The sequence below is a fragment of the Anopheles darlingi genome, chromosome 3 (assembly GCF_943734745.1).
Source record: "Anopheles darlingi chromosome 3, idAnoDarlMG_H_01, whole genome shotgun sequence".
In the NCBI taxonomy this organism is placed as follows: domain Eukaryota; kingdom Metazoa; phylum Arthropoda; class Insecta; order Diptera; family Culicidae; genus Anopheles; species Anopheles darlingi.
The window spans coordinates 40,232,523-40,253,438 of NC_064875.1; the positions used below are offsets into that span (position 1 = coordinate 40,232,523).

General features: G+C 45.8%; 1 protein-coding gene across 9 annotated transcripts in view; it reads left to right on the top strand.

Annotated features, from left to right (window-relative positions):
* Positions 1-20,916, top strand: part of LOC125957714 (calcium uniporter protein, mitochondrial) — a 97,709-nt gene that overhangs the window by 72,701 nt on the left and 4,092 nt on the right. For all 9 annotated transcript variants that reach the window (XM_049690598.1, XM_049690596.1, XM_049690595.1 and 6 more), the window contains exons 4-5: positions 15,494-15,722; positions 20,529-20,634. In XM_049690598.1, coding sequence (XP_049546555.1) covers positions 15,494-15,722; positions 20,529-20,634 — 335 coding nt within the window. The remainder of the gene's footprint in view (positions 1-15,493; positions 15,723-20,528; positions 20,635-20,916) is intronic.

Sequence of the window (20,916 nt, forward strand, 5' to 3'; positions counted from 1 at the left end):
TTTGGTGTTGCGTTGTCTGGGACCTAACGTAAGCATAGGTGTTGGCTATGGACCCACCGAGTAGAGCATCTCTGAGCCGTTTTATGATGTTGTATTGACTTGCAAATTGATGCATCAACCAGCGTGGGTGATGGTCGGTTTCGGCTCGCCAACTCGCCGACTACAGAGAAAGTCATTAAACAGCGCAACAGCAGCAGCAGCAGCAGCAGCCTCCCGTCTGGCTATTAAAAACATCCTATCTAATGTGCTTTTGCAGAGCGAAACATAAAACACACGGAGTGGTGTGAGGAACATGCTTTTCCATTGTTGTTCCCTATCATTTCACCAAAAAATGCCTTTTAAATAAATCATTTGCATTCCGCAAACCAATTACCTCGTATTACGGTTCGATTGCATCGTTCCTGCGTTCGTTTACCTTGCCCTAAACCCGAACTGTCGAATGATAAATATTGGCAATGCTTGAGGCAGGGGGCCACAAACATAGCAAATGAAGGCACTCGACCATATTGAACATCTATCTATCTGGCTCGACCGATCACCGCCACCGCCACCACCACTGTGATCATCCGTTTCATCTGATCGATTCCGGTGCCGGGCCCACATAACCCAAACATCACATTTAATCCCATGGCAGCCGCCACCGATCCCCCCCCCCCCCCCCCCGTGCCGATTAGCCGCAGCTGCATCATAATCTTTGCATCATTTTAATGATAATGGCACATGGCCGTGGGTGGAGGCGAATAATTTCTCTAAAGCAATTGGACTTGGACTCAGCCTCTGATGATTGCCACTTTTTGCAAATCGTTCCATTTGGTTGGCGGGCCGCAGCGGTCGCCTGGCCTGGCGGAAAGTCCCTTGGCCATTTTGCGCCAAAAGTCTTTCCAATAGCAACATCCCGAATACGCGCAATGGTAAACGCACGTTTTGCGGTGCTTTTATTGGGCTTCAGTTGCTTCCGGACTTTCAAAAATGATATGTTTACGCCGTCCATCGGTACATCTTCAGCGACGTTCAGTACCTTGCAGCAGTACGCAGCCTGTTCGCGCCATAATTTGTCTCCTTCATCATCCGCGCATTTGAATATAATTATGTTCACACTCTAATGGCAGCGAACGTCGACGACGACGACTACGTCAGCGTCACCCACCTGCTCATCTCGACTGGAGTGTGGAGGGCTCCACATCATCAATGCTCATGAAAGCGCATCTCCAACATCGCGCCAGTGCTTACGGAGAGAGAGAGGAAAAGACAGACGTTGGTGGACGTTGATGCCGGTGTTGGTAATTTTCAATTTGATGTTCCAGCGACAATCCCGCGCCGCGTGTGAGTGATGGTCGGATGGAGTACCCCTTCCTCCTTCCCTCTTCCCCGCAATCCGTTACCCAGACACCCCATACACGATACGCTAAACGCACATTAGCGAAAGTCAATCAGTGATGGTGAATTTACAGCAAATTTGTGTTCCCTGGCTTGGCATCGAGGCCTCGGTGCCGGTGCGTCCGCGTTAGGTCGGGTTCATACGGCGGCTGGGGATGATGGCGGCACCGGCACCGACACCGGTGAGATATACGGCGCTTCAATTAGCCTCTTGAGTGTTCCGGAGTAGCTTCCACCTCCCAGGGGGGGTTGGCGTTCCGGTGCCGAAATGGGGAGCGTAGATTGATTGGATTGGAACCTGTTTCTGGTGTTCGGGGTCTTGTTCCTGGTTCCTGGTAATGGTCATGTGTCATTCGCGTTTCTAGTCTGTCTTTCTCTCTCTCTCTAGTGTTGCGTGCTCTAATGGAAAGAAAGTAACATTTCTGTAGGGACAACAGGAGAGTGTTGCTCCAGAGAGCAGTCATACTTCGTTAATAATACGTCGGATATGCGGTTTTCATTCGGTAATGACCGCCGTCGTTTGGTCAATATGTTGGTTATATAATATTGTTGCTGACCGTTAATACCGTTTCATTTTAAATCTCTAGTGAAGATGAGATACCAACTGTGTTGACAGGTTAAGTTTTAGAAGCGATTTGTTTACCTCAAATGGAAGTTTCGTTTCACGTTCTCTTGTTTGTGCTTCTGAGTAAGAAAAGTATCTTAAACTTTTGAGGGACATTTTCATATAGTACAAAGAAAACTCGCAATCTGCAACAGTTAAAGTGAAAGCACGGATAGGATTAAGAAGTCAACATGAAGTATTTGAGCAGCTTGAAATGCAATGCAAGATGTAGAAATACAAAGAATGATTGACGAATGAAGAAAAAGCTGATTGTGTCGAAAAAACTTTTTGCTAGGAAAAAGTTAGTATCTGAGACAAAAGTGTCATCCCTGGATTTGATTTGTCCATCGCAATATTTGTTTTTAATATCAACTTAAGGTAAAAGAGGAAATTGAGTTGCTTGAGCTTAAAGCTGAAATACATGAACGATGAAACTCATTTGACTATAATGCTGTGGTACATTATTTGGGATTGTGGCATGTTTTCTGAAACCCCGTCTTTTTTCTGATAGAGCGCCTTCCTTCCTTAGAAAACGAGTATTGGCATGCGAATTGAAACTTTCCCGAATGATGAGGAATTGTTGAATGCAAACATTGATTACATACTTTCAAATTGTGAATTCAATAATTGTACAACAAATTCAAGTGATAATATAAGGTGTTGTTGCTTCGCTATCGAAGCATTAATTTGAAACATAAAGATTCAAAATGCGTTATAATAATCGAATCACATTATTTTTTATCTCTTTGAATTTGACTCCATTTCGATGTAACTTTCGGTGATACAGTTTTCGCGAGCGAACTGCTAGCAACAGCAATTAATCTTGATAAACCACAAGGCATCAACAGAAGATTATCAAAACATAAAAACACTCCAATCCGTCCCAATCCGTCCAATGGGCGCATTTTCCGGGATGAACATTAAATTTCCCTCCAATCAGCAGTGGGAGGCGCGGAGTACACGTCTTTCTCCTCCGAAAAGCCTTCGCGGTTCACCAGAGCGAACGTGCTTCTTCAGCAACTCTGCCTCACGGAACTGATTTATGGGGAAGAAAATTAGGAAATGCGTCCGCCGCCTATCCCCCAGGGTTGTAGATCCGAATGGCGCTAAAGGAACATCCTAGATAGCTTGATTCCGACCGAGCCCGGTGTTGTCTTCCAGCTCTCTCACCGACTAGAGACAACTCCTACTGACAGACCAACATCGGTGCGATTGATATGCGGCCGCCCTACCATCGACGCGTAAACAATCCATCATGTCCGCTCAACACTTCACGATACGCCATGTTCAGTGCTTTCGATTTCCGTTGGCCACCGGCTTCCTGTAGTGCCTCCACTCCGAACCCCTCCGGGTCCACAAATGGCGTCGGTTGATGAAAAGTTCTTAATTAGTTCCTCGACGATGTTCCTGCTGTGGCTGTTGGTGGCGAGGGCGGTAGTGCTGCGTGCAGAAAGTTGTGTCCTTCTGTCGTACCAAAGTCTTGTTGTTGTTGTTGTTGGTGGCAGCACGTCCAGCGTGTTTCTGCCTGTGAACGTCTTAAGCTGTTTCCGTGCTGTTCGCGCCAGTAAGTGGCCGACAGGGAGTCGCTAAGGGAATCGGGAAACACTTTGTTCGCCTTTCTGCTGCTTGATGGTATTATGGTTTGGTTTTGGTAAGTATTTTCCGTCTGGCTTAATAATCTCAATTTCTTTTAGGGGAAAATAGCCATCCTCTTTGCTAAACACCAATTGCACTTTCAAGACATTCCGGTTTAGTTGAAATGTCGTATCGGTTCTGTCGGACATAATAATTGTTTGTGATGCGAAGAGGAAAGATAGTTTTCAATTCCGGTAATTCCGCTCTTCCACTCCCCATTCCGGTAATGAATGTTTGTTTTGTGACATTATCCGCTGCTTCCCGGTCAGTCCTTCCTTCCACTCGATAATTAGTTTTCCGACAACACTCGTCACAGTTGACGACAGCTGAACAACTTCTTCTACCGGAGCCGTAGATTTGTAGCAGCAAATCTGTAACATCATCCTATTTAGTAAAACACAGCGGCACTTCCACTGCTTTTCGAATTCATTCGTCATTCATTCTTTTCTTCTTTTTTTGTGCCCTCCCACTCAGTCAGCCTGTTGAAGAGGGTCCCTCCCCCCGCCACTGCTTCGCATGTGCGCACTGTTGCTCATACGATGATAACGAGCTTTTTGGGTTGCTGCTGCTAGTAAAGGGTCCGATCCGAATGTGAACCTGGGGACAATGAGCTGACCGATGAGGTTTCGAAAAGCCCCACGGGATACGGTATCCGGGAAATGACCCAAGGAAATCCGGTCTGAGTCAGCAGGTTCTCGCCGCCGCTGTCGCCGGCGCTGCTGCGATGCGAGTCGTCCCCTTGCGCAGGATCCAATCGGATTGTAATATCCTCCACGGTGCTTTCAGGGATTTCACTTCGGTATCATTGTTGCCACAACATCCTTTAACCGATGGAAATGCGAGAAGCGCGAAGCTGTGGGTGTACACTTTTGCATTCCAAATGCTGCTTACGTACGCGTTTCCCGTTAATTGATGTTGAATGTTTTAATAACTTAATGAGTCCGTGAGTCCATTCGACTATAAATCTAACACATCCCTCGCTCGTTTTACGGCATTAAGGCTGACAGAACCATGGCTTCGTGTTTCGTGGAAGTCGGCAGCTGCAACTTGAAAAGCTGCAAACCATTTCCATTCCAAATAGCATTATCATTCTGGTCGTCGTCCAACCGATTATGCTGCCACCGGCACTGGGAACAGGTAGCCAAGAGGGGATGGTCTGCCTGTCTGCTCGCCGATGCTGTGGCCATACCAACTGGCTTTTGTGTAAGTTTCACTGCAACCCTCCCACCAAACGATATTCTCATTCATCCAATTAAAGTTGTCTCTCCTCCATTCATTTATGTGACAGACTTAAACATTAACTTTGGGAACTAACTTTGGCTTCTGCTCGTCTTCGTGTTGGCGTTCGAGGTCCACCACTGCCCCCACTCCCCTGACGGTACATGTCGCATTTAGCATCGTTTCCACTTGCCGTTCCGTGTTGATTTAGGGCACTTTAGGAAGCGTTCCAGCGTCAATGGTCAACTTCTGCTACTACTGTTGCGGTGTTGTTAAGCAAAGTTGTGAGTTTGAATGGAAATTTAGTCAAATCATCAAACACCACGTGCTCGGTGATCATCACTGACCATTCCGGGGTCGAAAAGGACATGCAATGTTTGCCCCTTTTCCGTTTCGGTTCGCTGGATATTGAGGTTATTTCATTTAATGGTTTACCTTCACTCGACCATTCACCGATAGAACTGTGGCACTGCGTACAGGGCAGACCTTGCAATGCGAACCAAACATCTCTTTCTCTCTCTCGAGACCTCAAGACCGCTAGCCCTGCTCGGTTGTTTGCTGTTGACACAAAGAAAAACAGGACAAACATCGGATGAGAGAGGCTTTGCACAATGCACACGACGACGACGACGGAGACGAATGCGAGAGCGGTTCGGTTAAGAACTGCCTCAACTTCTACGCTGGGTGGTCAGCGCGAGTCAGCAGTTTCCCTAGGAAACAATGGGCGGAAAAGCATTTAACAAAAGGCACCTACTCCTACCCCCCGAAGGTAGCTCTTGCACTGGACCCATTTTCTCCTACATGATAAAGAGGATCCTTGGTGTGGTTGATAGCACGGTGGTTTGGTGAATGTGGTCCCTGTGGCTACATGAGCATACGAGACCAGAGCCTTGGATTAAAGGACCATTTGCTGACTATACAAGAAGTGCAACCGGAAATAGCGCGTCGACTGTTGTTCCTGAGACCTGACGCAAAGCTCTCCCTCACGGTTACACATTCAGAGGCTCTTGGGATATACTACTGTGTCCAAAAAATAAGGTGACATTGGATGTATTTCGAAAGTTCCTTAATTTTTCTTTCAAATCAATTTTTTCCCCATCAATATAATCCCTCCCAGATACAATGCACTTATGCCGACAAGTTTTCCAGTTTTAGAAACTCGTGAAAAAAATGACTTTAGGAATAGCCTTCGGTACCTTTTTCGCAGCGGCTAGAATCTGCTCTATCGAGTCAAAACAGTGTCCTCGGAACGAAATTTAGGGCTCGTCTAATAGCCAGAAGCCAAATGTAACCAAATCAGGTGCATACGGTTTTATTGGAACAATATGAGTGAAAATATTGGCAAAAAAGTCACAGAAAACCAACGAAGTTTGAGATGGTGCATTATCGTGTTCGAGCGCTGACGTGCTTGAGATGAAAAACATCCTTCCAAATGTAATTAGCGGATATGTTTGATATGCCAATATCATCAGCAAAGTTTCTTGTTGTTAATCGACGGTTTTCCAACACCAAATATTTGATTTTTTGGACGTGAACTGCATCGATTGTCGTTGGTGGTCGTCTAGAGCGTTCTTCCTCTTCAAAACGTTCCCGACCCTCCTGGAAGTCTTTCCAACAACTGTAAATATTTTTTTTTGGTGTAGTATCGTCACTAAAGGCATTCTGTACCATTCGCATTGGTACATTCGCAGCAGAAAAAATATTTTTAATGCAAATTCTTGGCTTAAAAATTTGCGACATGGAGAAAAACGAAGAATCCACTTTTAGCAGTTCACAAAAAAATACGTATCTCAAACACTAGTGAATATTTTGACGTGAAACTTGCCATGGTTGTCAATAACAGTGCTGACAACCTATAAAAAATACAAAATTAAAGATATCCATTTACGCGGGCCATTTGGACACCGTGTCACCTTATTTTTTGGACACAGTAGTACTGAGGTCCTTGTTCTCTGCTTTCTGAAGGAAATGTACTAACGCATTTTCAGCCAGGATTTTTGAGAAGAAAAAATGTATCCAATAACATACCGTATTGTGTGGAGCTTTGTGAAAATATTACATTTTTGGATGCCACTTGGCCATGGCAGGCAAGCTGGTCTGCTGTGTGCAAAATGGTCATTGTTCTGTGCAATATGAAACGTGCAGCCGTAATTAATGGGTCAGCTCTGTAATTATGCAGAATGCATCGTTGTTGCAGCACCGGCTATCGTCATTAAGCGAATGCGGCATTCTACGCCGTACTTCCTACGTGCAATTCGTAACCAGAGTAACGTCACGCCTCGACGGAACCAACAACTCCAACAGTCCCACACGATAGCCTCGGAGGGTATGTTAACACTCGCTTCACTGAAGGTGAATAATAAACATTATTACAGTCAGAATCCGCTGACCATCACTCTCATTAGACAATGTAGGCGATACGCTAACAAACTATCACCCGATGCACCGGAAACCCACTCAAAAGGATCCTGTACTGTCGATTCCCATCTAACAATTTGAAATCTCCCGGTTTGAACCAAATGCTGATATCCAACCTCACAATCACGAAATAGAAGATAATTATTACTTATCGGTAAAGGTCGTGGCAAACGTTGAAGATTCTTATCAGAAGCTTCTAACACCGAGAATAGATGGGCCAATTTATGGAAGTGGAGGATAAACAAGAACTATGGCGCCGGAAGTAGTAATTTTCCAATAAACAATTAAGCGATTGTGCCGACCCTTGAATTGCTAGCGCGCCTTTGTCCGCATTTCCATTAAATATCAATCAACCGGCCGTCCGGAAGTTATGAACCGATAAATTGATCACGGGTCACCATCAGTATGGTTGCTGCGACACGCCATGCCAGTTTCCGATATGACTTGGATGATGATTATGATGATGATGATAATAATTATTATTAGCTTCGTGTTTGCCTTTAATTTGCCTCCAATGTGTCCAACGGCTACCGGCTCGGCGAGTCCAATGTATTTTCACGCCTTAATAATGGTGCGACATGCGTAATGTGTCGGTTGATTATGTAAATTATCGGAAAAGGTTTCGCGAGAACATTCATCATCATTTATAGAACTGTTTTGCAACAATTACAGTAACAAAACGCTCAAAGGACCCAAGTTTTCAAGTTGCTTTTGGCCGAATGTTATCATATTGCAAAATCAGTTTGCCTTCTCTGTTATCATATTCTGGTGGTTTTGGGACCAAAGCTTGCTTCAAACGGAATAGTTGTTTTCGATAAAGTCATTGAAATGGTAATTCGCAAATGCGAAGAAATGCTTCTTCTTTCCATTCGTGTGCGAATACTGTTTAAAATACTATTTTCATGTTAAAGGAATGATAGAGACCTTCCCATAAGATACATTTTGATGAATAATGAATGAAAGATGAATGAAAAATGATTTTCTCTTATCTACACTCAAATCAAAATAGTTAATCCGTGAAGCATGGCTAGTGACAATAAAAGTAAAATCCATACTTTACAACAAAAAATGATGTTACATTAAGCTAGTAATGCATTTTTTACAACAACGAACCCGCGCTTATTGTGCGCAGTGGCAATATTTAACACTCGTTACTTAATTTTGCTCCATTCGAAACGATTTGCATCAAACCAGCATTAAGTGTCCTTCTGACTACCAGACAACTGGAAGTAGGGACAGAAAAATTCATAAAACCCCAAAGTGGATTAACGTTGTTGCGCAAGTGCTCAAGTGCTCTCCATAGCAGAAGGGCGCCTCCAGGCACTGCCACGGGAACACAATAAATCCTTTCCATTTCTTTTAACATTTCCCGACAAGAAAGCACTCCTTGTAAAGAGTAATCCACCCTGTTCCCGGAAGCGGAAGACTAAACAAAAGCCGAACCCACCATGACCCATCTATCTATATACAGCTTCCTGTTGTTGTGTCTTAGACCACGGCGTGCTAGGGTGCTGCATTGACTGGCGCCCCTCGGCACCATCCTCGTGGTGTTGCATAAGGCAGCCGTACACGGAATGCATCCCTCGACGTGCAGCCTCGCCAAAAGATAAACTGCAATGCGGAAGATACGCTGGATGAAAAATGTTTCTCAGTAACTCCATCTGCTACTGCCGCACCGCTAAACCATTGCTAACGGCGCTCCCCGGGTACTCACGAGAAATCATCTTAAGACGATGGTCTTTCGTCTTCGTTACAAAGTTATTTTTCCAACACCCGCATGACAGTGAGATGAATAGGGTGTCTAAGACTGTCGGGATAAATATTCTCCCGTCCAAATCTAGTGATTGTGGACCACTTTGTTACACCTCCGAGTCCAGTAGATGCCGGCAGATTGAAGTGATTTCTTAACAAATCCATTCACGACTGAATCTAATCGGTTTTCCCTAAACCACGATCACGTATGGAATGTTCCAGCAAATATCCCAAAAATGTTCGAAATAGTTATAGCAGCTAATGGCCGTCACGGTACCAGCCTCTAGCCAAACAAGCTATTTGGTTGGAAAAGGATAGGGCGTAACGGATGGTTCATGTGCAGAAGATACTCAGTTGCTATCGGTTCTTCCGGACGATGCAGGCAAGCATTCCGATTGCTCAATAGCAATATAAGGGAGAGAGAGAGAGAGAGAGAGAGAGAGAGAAATAGATAGCTGTGAACCGGCAAATTCCAATAGTCGCTCTACTCCGACTGCTCTGTGAGATGATTAGTAGTCTGCCCGTTCCTGAGCAACCCGTTAGCACACCAGGAACGGCAGGAGGGAGCCGGCCATGTATCCCGTACGTTCTCTAGACTATTTGTGGTTGCGGCCTAGGTTCTGGTCGAGAGGATCTTCGGTTTGCGGACCAGTTAGCGGTCTCTGTCGGTGGGCAACAAATAGGATGAACGGTCCATTCGCTGTGATATGGTCTATCGGTCAGAAGCGCATTCGTTGCTGCACTACGGAAAGTCAGCCTACTTACCTTAGCTTAAGCTTCCTCTCTGACTGCTGCTCCACGATAACACTGATTTACCGGTCTGAAATTAAAAAATTGTTCTGTAAACAATTTGCAAACAATTTCACCGACCTTTTCACCAAAGGAGACACCAGACCTTTGCAGCAGCATGTATCCTGCGTTCCCGAAAGTGCAACGCAACAACACTACCGGTCCTTCACAATCGCTGCAATCGCGGTATCGAGCATTCCGCTGAAATTTGCATAGTTTGCAGAATAATTTCACACAAATACACGAACAGCACCACGCCATTGCTCAACCGACGAATGGACAGACCAGCAAAACACACAAACTCCTCCGTGCTTGCGGAACACTAGGAGGAAGCAGTCACGAGCGAACTTGACTTCTCTACTGCGCTCCTGCAGCTCCCCATGCTTCCTTTGATGCAGTTGCATCCCAGGTGCACTTTTGCATCTCCATGGCATGCCGTGATGTGTTCGAGGTTGTCGGGAGATGGAAAACTATTAATTGTTTTTCTCTCAAAGCTGAAACGGAGAGCTGGATGCGTCGAAACATATATGCAAATGCGCGAGGGTTCTCCTGTTGGAGGACAGATTATGGCAATTTCTCACTGTTTCGCCAAGGTTCATATTCTAGTGGTTCGTATGCTGCATAATAAAGTTAAACATGAAGAATTCCGCTCTTCAAAGGAGTTTGTAGTTTCTAGTTGGTTTTGAAAGTTGAAGAGAGCATATATGCCAAACGGTGTAGGATATGCTACACAGTCATTTCTATCTTTTTAGCTCGCTCTCTTTCACTAGTACAGTGAAGTTCTTACTAGTACAAGTACTTAGAACATATCGCCATATTCAGCCATATCGCACAGCTGGTTTAACAGTTTCTCATAACCCGATAATAGCCGACCACACCAGACATCAGCGCAGCAACTGTTCGTTATCGCTTACCATTATGAGGCCAAGGCTTGTAACAGAAGAAGCTGTGGCTTAGAAAGGAAAGACCGGGGAGGGAGGGCCTCTTTTGTGCATGATGTTACTTCTGCTACTTCTACAGGTGCAAATGCATGCCCTGCTGCACATCTCGTTCACCGTTAGCAAGCAGCAGTCAAAACATCGCAACACCTAGTGCCCCAGTACGCCAGCCAATGGGCGGCCTGGTAATGCACAAATGCACACTGCATGCACCGCGTGTTGCTCCAGCCGACGATTCCTTTCGTTTGCATCGGTGTGTGATGCGGTGAATACTTACGGCTAGCGCCACCATTGCCGCCCTTGAAATGCTCGCTCCGTGGAGGAAAACGCGCTAGGTGCGCCGTAATGAGCAAACTAATGTTTTAATTGGTGCAACGCCCGAAGATCGGTGTTTCTATGCTCGCTCCCGTTTGGCCATCGACGGGCGGACGAGCAGCGTGGCCCTTTTACTAAGAGCCCTAATCGAGGTGTGTGCACCGGTCGATGACGAGCCGTCTATCTGGACTGCTGATGTTCAGATTTTTCGAGAAACAAATCTCCGCTAGACGACGACGACGACGACGCGGGTCCAGGTCCGTTATCACTTCTCGATTGATATGGACTAAATCATTAGCTATGCGAGCAGTTGTTGGTGTAAGTAGCAATTTGTTTTTAATCTTCTATTTGGAACTATAGTAACACCCTACCAAGTTTAATGAAATGAGTTTTTTTTTTTTTGAAGGGTGGTTGAAGTAAAATCTTTGCAAGTGAATGTAAAATGTAAAGTGATTCGGAATTATAACCTTGTTGGCGGTCTTCCATGTTACTGGATTCTGAACCGCCGAAGCCGTATTGTGCATGTTGCTTCTAATGAAGTATGATTACAACCTGGCTTGACAAACATTCGATGCAAGTTTGCAGCAATTTCCATGGAAAGATACTAAAAAAAACATTGCTATAAACACTTTTTACTGCAAAAGTTTACATGCCTACAAAAGTTCTACATTCTTGATATAACAAGCTAACAAACATCTAATTAAGCCTCGTTCACAAACAAATTATCTGTACCGATACATTTCTTCGACAATTTTCTTGCAGTACTTCTGAAAACCTCTTCTCCATCTTTGCATTGTTGGTAATAGAATAGAGTTATAAAATCAGTTCTAATTGTTTCTCTTAAACCTTAACACGAATACTACGTGCTCGAATAGCGACAACACCTCATATTAAGAAGGGCTCAAGCTTGGGGATCAACACTTAAGTATTCGATTTACAAAATGGCATCCTTCCCATCAGTTGTCAGTAACGATTTCATTAAAATGGAGACATCGTCCTGCACTTTACGCCTACGGGCAGCCTCCCGCTGTGTGCTTTCGGCAAACACTTTCTAATTAAATTACTCCCTCTTCAGAAACACTCCTCCGTCGGGTATGGTTATGCTTTTCCAATATGAGATGATACGGTGCTGCTGCATGCATACCCGGCTCAAAAATGGCCTGCAGATGGCAGCTATCCGCTTGAACCTCATGTCCCGTACACACACACACGCGATCATGATAGGAATTTCGGAGACACCGAACCGAACGCCGCAAGGCAGGATGAAGCACCAACCAACCCTCAGCCTCGTTTCTTGATGCTTCCTCGTTAGATTCGACCCACCCGATTCAACACGAGATCCCAGGTCCTCCGGCAGCAAAAGGGGGCTTTAGTTGTTATCCGCGCTTCCTCGCCGTTTCCCAGGAGTGTCCCTGGTGTCGCTGGTCTCGTTCCGCCTCTGATGTGCGATGTGTACGTGTCACAACATTACCACGACAGCAGGACCACCGGAAAACATGACATGTAGAAGCTGGCGAAACCATGGCAACATGAAGGAACATGCTCCTCTCGTCATCGTCGTCGTCGTCGTCGTCGTCGTCGTCGTCTAGTAAACTCTTCCGATTCTCCAGGCCTTCCAAACGAGCATAAACTTACCTTAAAATAGTGTGAGAAAGCATATCCGCAGGCCGAACGGCGGGGGCACCGTATGGATGCTACAAAGAAGTATGAAAATATTAATCGACAGCTGGGGGATAAGGCTAGCGCATGACGTAGACACGCTTTACACCACCATCAGAATGCTTCATCGATTGCTGTCGACGGTGATGTTTTACATGGATATATCTTCCGAAGCGCGTTCGGTTGGCTAATTTTTTCTACTTTTTTAGCACTTGGTGAATCGGAGCAGCAGCTCCGACAGAGAGGCGTGGGGGGGGGGCACTCGTTTGTTGCTTTTCCCCCTCGGTAAGACTTCTCTTCTCGACTACGTGCTCCAGTTGGCACACTTGCCTTGGAATGTAGCATAAAACAACATACCTCTTGCGGACTGGACCTGTCCTGGTACATTGAGGGAGAACCAAGGTTCCCTTTTTTCTTGTTCCAAATGATGCTTTAATTGATTTACCTGTATGGGTAGTGAACCGTTTAAGTGATTGCAAAGTGATTAAAAACCATTAACACAGTGGTGTCTGCAGAGTGTGCTACTGCTAGTGACTTACCAAATGGATTACGGCAATCCTTTCGCTTCTTGGTTGTTGTTCCCGTGTGTGCATACTGACCCCGGCACAATTAAAGGTACTTTGGGCCAGATTTATGAGCTTGCGGCTTCGCTTCGCTTCTGCATATCCTTATCCAGACGATTAATCGTACCGGATCTCACTTTACGGGGTTTGTTTCGAGGTTTTCGTGGCCTCCTGTCCTGAACGGAATGAAGCTGATTGTCAACCACACCGGGGTGGTACTGGTGCCGCTTGTCGCAACATCATTAAAAGTACAAAATTTATGTCCAGCAACACGTTATTTACCTTCGGCCGGATGGAAGGTTTCCTGGAGTGGACATCTGTTGGTAGAGGGTAAGCTAAAAAAGCATTTCAAAATGTCGCCTCAGTAGGAAGTGTGGGAGAGAGGGGGGGTGGGTGTCGTGAAAATATGGTCGCTTTCATCGTGCAGGTCACGAGGGGGCGCTCACAAGCCCTTGGGCGGGACGGAACTAAAAAAAACTAAAATAAATGCTCTTGACCAAAACAAAAATCCAGAGAAAAAGAGAACTGGTTCCCTGTCTCTCTCACTCTCTCTTTCTCATCCACTCGCCATCTTGGATTCCAAAAGTTTACTTGGATAAAAAAGCGGAAGGATAAGGAAGGAGGCACCTGCCAGAACCGGGCTAATCAGGCGAACAGCCACGAGATTAGATTGACCGATAAAAGGAAATAAAAGCCCGCCACAATGTTGAAATCGGGCCTTGCGGCGGGGCCTCTGTCCCGAAAGGTGCCGTCCAGTCCGTGTCCGGCATTTTGGGATTGGTTTGCCCCCTTCGCTTCCCAAGGAATTGGCCGAATGTTTCGTGCGAGGGTTTCGTCCTCACTCTGGCACCGGCTGCTAAACGATAACGGCCATTCCAAGGAAAACTCCAAGGGCCACAAAGAGGGAAAACACAAGAAAACACCGGCGGCGATCCCTCGTCGTCGGTGCCGGTCCGGGCCGGTCACATTCTTCAGGTGGGATCCGTCTCCTCAAAAAGGTCCTCGGCGCCATCGCCTCTTATTCCTTCTCGAAATCCCCTCCCTCAAACCTCCTGCAAAGTGACACGAACAAACGGCGAGGAAATGGGTTTTAAATAAATACGAAAACCATCGCCGTCGGAACTCACTCGCTTTTCGGTTTTCGGTCTTCCGGAACGACGGCGTTCGTTCGCCTGGTGCCCGTGTGTCACGCAATGTCAAGTTGTAAAAGCTTCCTGCTAGCCGCCCGGGGTCCGCTGGGGTCAATGGTTCATTTTTACAACCGGCATTCGGCCCCGGGGAGGGCCCCGGTCGGCACTCTTTAAGAAACGGACGGTCGCGGTCACCGAAAAGAAGGCCCAGCGAAAGCGAATCCCTGCGAGGAGGTCCTTGGTGGTGGTCCATAACCGGGCCAGCACGCTTTAAGCTACGCGTGGCTGAAAGTGTTTAACGAAAAATGTGCTGGATTGCTGGAATTTTAATAGGAATTTGCGAGACGGCTGGCGCCTGGTGTCATAATTTTCGCTCGAATTTGAAGTTGTCATGCACGACCAAACGGAAGGCGATTGGCCATTCTTTTAACACCTCTGGTGGTGGAATCACGTTTGTGTGTTAATTTATATCATTCGCGAGACACGTAGCTATTTTACGGGGAGCTGTTTAGTAACAGACTTAACAAGTTTCCCTACAATAATGGTGGGTTCTATGGAACATGTTTTTTACATAAACCAATTATTTTTTCAGCAAAACTATAGATAAAATAGCTGCTGGCTTTTAGCCGGTGATCTATTTTAGCTTTAGATGATGGCTTTTAGCCGGTGCCACATAGAGCGTAAACTCTAACGTAAATGTAAAAATTAATGCCAAAAAGTTTATGCTTCGTGTGGCAGCATAAACACCGAAATGTAAAACCGACCATCTGATATGGAATCTTCCGGATTACGCTCGTTACACTCACGAATTATAGCCTAAAAATGTTTACCACCTCAAAGAAAAGATACGGAATCTTTTCGTTGATATGATGATATCTATTTTCTTGTTGAAATTGAGTTATATTTGTAGTTAAAATGCAAACAACATCACAAATGAGAATTTATTTTTACACAGATCTTTTGACAGTTTGTAAAGGTTAAGCGTAAACTCCCGATGCTTTGCTTTGATGTCATGATTATCGATGTTGATTTGTCACTGAAAACATTTAATCTAATCTAATCGACGCTTCCGTAACATCTTGTTCCCTCTTCCAGACGTCACCGTCCGGTACTACCGCGGACTGCCACACGTTACCGTGCCACTGCCATCGCGAAACGAGCGCTGCCAGTTCACGCTCCGACCGGTCACGCATTGCGTCGGCGATTTTATCGAGATGCTAAAGGTGGAGGACCGCGGTATCGACCGGGCCGCCATACTGAACCGCGACGGTGTCCGGATAGCGGCCGCCTGTTCCATCGAGAACCTGATGGATGACGAGTTCTGGTAGGTTGCGTACCTTGGTGGTTGCGCCGACAGCAACCCCCTACCACCGCATGCCCGCACACATTCGGTTGAGAAATAACTACTTCCGGGTACAAAGCCACCTGCAGTAACAGTAATAGAAGCAGCAGCAGCAGCAGCACCGCCAGCACATTCGTGACCACCGGGCGTTATCTAGAAAGCATAATCCTAGCCCGTAGCCGTGCCTCGAAACGGAAACGGAAACAACTCGACTGCAGGTTCGATTGCTAGGCTGGAGAAAGCTTTCCATTGATTAAATTTCAATGGAAATGCCTCACGATTGCATGAAAGCCAGAGACAGAGAGAAAGAGTGGGGGAGGGGGGGGGGAGCGAAAGAGCGTCAGCTACAATTTAATCCTTTTACCGAAGGCACAGAAGGCACCGAAGGTCGGAGTCAAACTTTGTCGTGGCCACAGGGACGCTTTCGCCTATGTTTTGTGGTGAACAACGCTCGTCACTTCAAGAAGCTACAAACCGCTTGACACTTCTCAAGCGAAAAGCGAGAAAAGCGGAGGCAAAAAAACCCTCAAGAAGCTGTTTCTTCAAGGGCGCAACAACTTGAGGTCAATGATTCCTGAAGAAGTGGCGCACGTATCGAGATAGGCAGAAGCGATTTCGAGCGACTGAATCGATCGATACCCATGTACAAGATGCTTGTCTGCATCCTGATAGACGGAAACAAGGATTAAAAATCCAAATTAAATAACTTTCAACGTTCTCGGCTTTCTCGGGCCCACGGCATCGATTGATGAACCATTGCAATGGAGATGATGGGAAAAGCCGAAGGTGTACCCTTGACAGAAGCGATTAAAAACTATTGTAAACGTTGATACTCGATTCCTGGCTGCCAGATCGGATTGCAAGATGAATCTAATTAATTTGCTTAATTGAAATTGAATTTTAACAACGCGGCAGCCTATAGTGCGGTGTGCCTAGCGGGGGTTTTGAGGTTGAAGAACATTGCTGATTGTGGTTTGCGAATTACCCAAAACGAAGACATGGGTAGTCGCTAATCGCTTACCGCGATAAGCCGACGATGAGCGAACTATTTTCTTCTGTCGCGCTGTGTAATGGCGTGATCGAGATGAGAAACGTTTAACCGCTTCTTGGTGCGGTGGCGAAAAGCAAGCTTAATTGTCACACCACAAACCCCGATTCTAATTGGATGAAAACGGAGCAAGCGATGGAGCAACATGAGCGCGTGACTCTGTGGACTGGTTGTACGCGTTGCCGTTTGTTGTCAAGCAACCACCATTAAGGCGACACCCAGGTTGCTATGTGTTTGTTGGATGAGATTTCACTCAACACCCAACCACGCCAAACCATCTGCCATGGGAAACAACAATTAATATTACAATTTGCACAACAAGATTGTAATGTGGTAACGATGTGGAATCATTTGTAAGGCGATCGTGCACAAAGCACTTACTGGATGAAGACTAAAAGAAAAATGAATATTTGATAAAACATTTAACACACTCGATGATGAATCCCTGTTGCCACTTGATCGTCTCGTGTTTCGCCTGTGCTGGCGTGGCCTCACTTGACCTCTTGAACTGAAGCCGTGCTGTTGGATTATTTTAATTAAATTTCATTCCGAATTTGCGGACGTTATCTGTGTTATCAACGAACCGTCCCACGGTTCCCAAGACCACCCAGCGATTGCTTTATCTCAAGCGTAACTAATCGCCAGGTTTTTTTTTGAGGACGGGGAAGTTTTCCGAACAAGCAATGTTTCCGGTACCAGGAACGTTTCATGAATATCCGCATATTCGCCCACGATCGATTGGACGGTGAACGATGGCCGGCTCCGTACCGCACGATTCTAAATTGGATCATTTCTCGGTGGTTCGGTGGCAGCGATGGGTGAGAGCGTAAGATGGCAAATCAGATTGGTTTTTCTGATTGCCCCCGGGTGGTCCCTCGGTGTCCATTATCGGTACGATATTAATCCTCGAACCCTCGGCTGTAGTGCGCTAAAGCTCAAGCACGGTAGCATATTGTTCCCTGTCCCTGCGAATCGGTGCGGAACTGGGGTCTCTCTTTAACCCAATGCTTCTCCACTCTCGCTTCATGATCCTAACCACCACCACCCGCGGGTGTTGTGTGTTTTGATTCGCCGACCCTCCGTCGGTCATTTGTCTTATCGGTCGCGAGACAAAATTAGTTTTTTACTCCGCTGGGAACAACCTCCCTAGTGGTCGTGATGGTGGTTGTGCGTATACTGTGGCCAATTCTGCAAACGTCATCGCAAAACGAGTAACACGTTGAAGTGCGTGAGAGTTGCCGTTTGGTGGTGAGGTATGAGAGGTCTGTTAGTGAAATGAACGGTATCGCAATGGCATTATTACGCGGCTTGATTAGATTCAGTTTGGGGTCGCACGTGACTGTGACAAGCACCGATGGAGGGTGAGGAAAAGAGGAGTTGAAGTGGACATTGTTCCCATCAATCCAGGCGGCATACCTTCACCGTTTGCTGGACTGTTCGCACTTGATTCGCACGAGTGATTTATCAGCGACAAGTCATCGATTCGCGGAGGGGATTTTGGTTACACAAGTGTTCCACAAGTGTTGCTGTAATGGCGTAAATTAATTAAATATTTTTGTAACAGCTTTCAGAAACGATGACGATGCGAGTTCATTAATCAATCCGACGTGGTTCAACCATTCCATAATCCGAACCGTTTCGGTATTCGGTATTCTGTCACCGATTTCATCTGCATTAATTATTGCAAAGCCTGTTTCAGTTAAAATCTGACCGATTATATTTGGTGTCTTTACTGTAAATTGAATAAACTGTAGAAGTAGAACATATCCCATTTTCTACATATAACAGTGATTCGAACAATTCACATGCTCACGATAAACGACATTGCAGTTTGGCAAATTTGTTTGTTAGTAGATTTGCAATCATATGATTCCAGCAAATGGACTAAAACTCAAATGGATTTGCAAAACCAACGCAAGAAATCTGTACGAACATTGTGCACAAAATTCAAAGAATGCTTTTTGATGGACGATAAAAGTTACATAAAAATATTTTTTGGATAAATGCCCTATGGCAAATTTGCAGGTAGTTTAATATTTTGGAAAAAGTCGGTAATTGTATCTGCAGCACTGTGCAGTATATTTAATTGTGATATCAATAGAAATGTTCACAAATTCATACCAACAATTGACGAAAAAGTTGTAGCTATATTTTTCCTTGCAAACAATAGGAAAACCCTCTAAATCTTTGGTTCCCTTTAACATATTTTCTTTGCTGAAAAATTACCTATTCCGTTCAGCCAGATTTTAGCTGAAACAGAGTACAGCCAACGTCACAACACTAGAATAAAGAATAATACATTATCTGCCACCGGTATAGCAGCCAATCATGATCCCGTGATTGATTTCGCAATCGCACAATCGACATGAGAACAACCACCCGGGAAAATCCACTCGGCTTAGCAAACAAACAAACATCAAGCAGAAAGCACTCGCACAAGTGTCACTCGAATAGCCTCGCCTGAGAGAAGGATGCCGATCGATTCCCGGTCTCGCACCACTGTCATCATCCGATAATATGCCACGGCCAATAGGTCCACTCGATTCAACGATTCGGGATGGATCGGACAAATCCCACTTACATTCACTTGGCTTGACACATTTAATTAATTAGCGCCTCAGAGTCAGAAAACCCTGGATTTGGCCGCGATATCATTCATTTCTTTGCCTTCGACAGTGAAGACACACTTCACTGTCACTTGATCGATTCCTTCTTAACGTTGGTGGTGATGGATTATAATTTGATCTTTATCGCTTTTCGTACCGGACCAATTTACCCGCTGGAGGGAAGCCAGAATTTTCCATGCTTACCACTTCATAGCGTTGAGAATTTCATGCCGTGCATTGTTCACAAACCAACATTACCGCTTTAGAATAGCACTAAGAGCTGTGTTCTGCGCAACCTACCAGCCGGTTGATTTAATTGATTAGCGCAAAGCATGTGGTACAGCTGGTGCTACTGGTTCATACAGGCACATTGACTGATATTTGGGTCAGAATGCACCAACCGCGCGAGTTCGCGCGAATGGTGGGTTCTCCATTGGATCAAGGAATGCATGGGATGCATTGAATTTGGCGCAAATATGTTGTGCATGGAATTAATTATGCTTCGTTTAGTGGAAGGGAATTACGCGGCGCACAGGTCGGTATGTGACCCCGGGGCCTCACTACAATCCTACGTAGGAGCGAGTAATAGGCGGGGCGCGCATTGCAATCGATTCCGTTCGAGCTTCCGTTTGATGTACGATTACTCGACGCAAAGCCCTGCTGCACTCCTCGGCGGGGAGTCTAAGAACCATTCGCCGGTGTCGAGAAGCTTATACGTTCCTTTGTGTGCCTTCCACGACCGAGGAAGCGCGAGATCGGGTCGTAGCAGGAAAATCCAAGCACACTTGAAGGTACCTTCGTTCGCGTCGAGTGTTTCCGGTTCTGGTGAGGTGGAAATGAAAAATGACGCCAGTCAAACCCCTTGGCAGTGAAGCAAACCAAGCAAGAACCCTGGATCCAAGTAATCCGTGCGGTTCCTTCTGCTCGATGGAGACGCCTGGTCACTCACACAAAAATAGAAAAAAAGATGGCGTCGCACCATCTCCGCAAAAAAGAATTCCGTTTTTCATTCGACAAATGGTGCATGGCGTGCGCGGTGGTACAGTTGACATGTGCTAAGTGTTGATTCCAGATTTCCCGCTTTCTAATAATGTGATTTTTCATTTTACGCTCTTCATCTACTTTTTGTTGCAGGCTGCATCTGAACGACCGACAATATTACGTTAAGCCACCGAAACGTGAAAAAATTACCTCAGAAGAAATCACTAGACTAGGCGACGTGCAGGCGCTCGTGGCACAGGTAAGCACGTAGCATTGCGAAGCTACTAAACACCCCAGCTCACCTGCCTTTTCCCCCGTACCATGTTTACTTGTCTGTCGTCCGCCCTCCCTTGGGTGCATTTTGCACCAATGAGTCTTGTTCGTTGTCTGCCGTACTCAGCATTTCATCGCGTACCATACCGTAAATAACCCCGCAATGATTGTGCGTCCAGAGCACGGACAGTTAGTATTCCACTTCAACGTTTTGCTCTCACTACGAATGCATCATCAACGATTCTTCTCTTAACCACCGGTCTGTGTG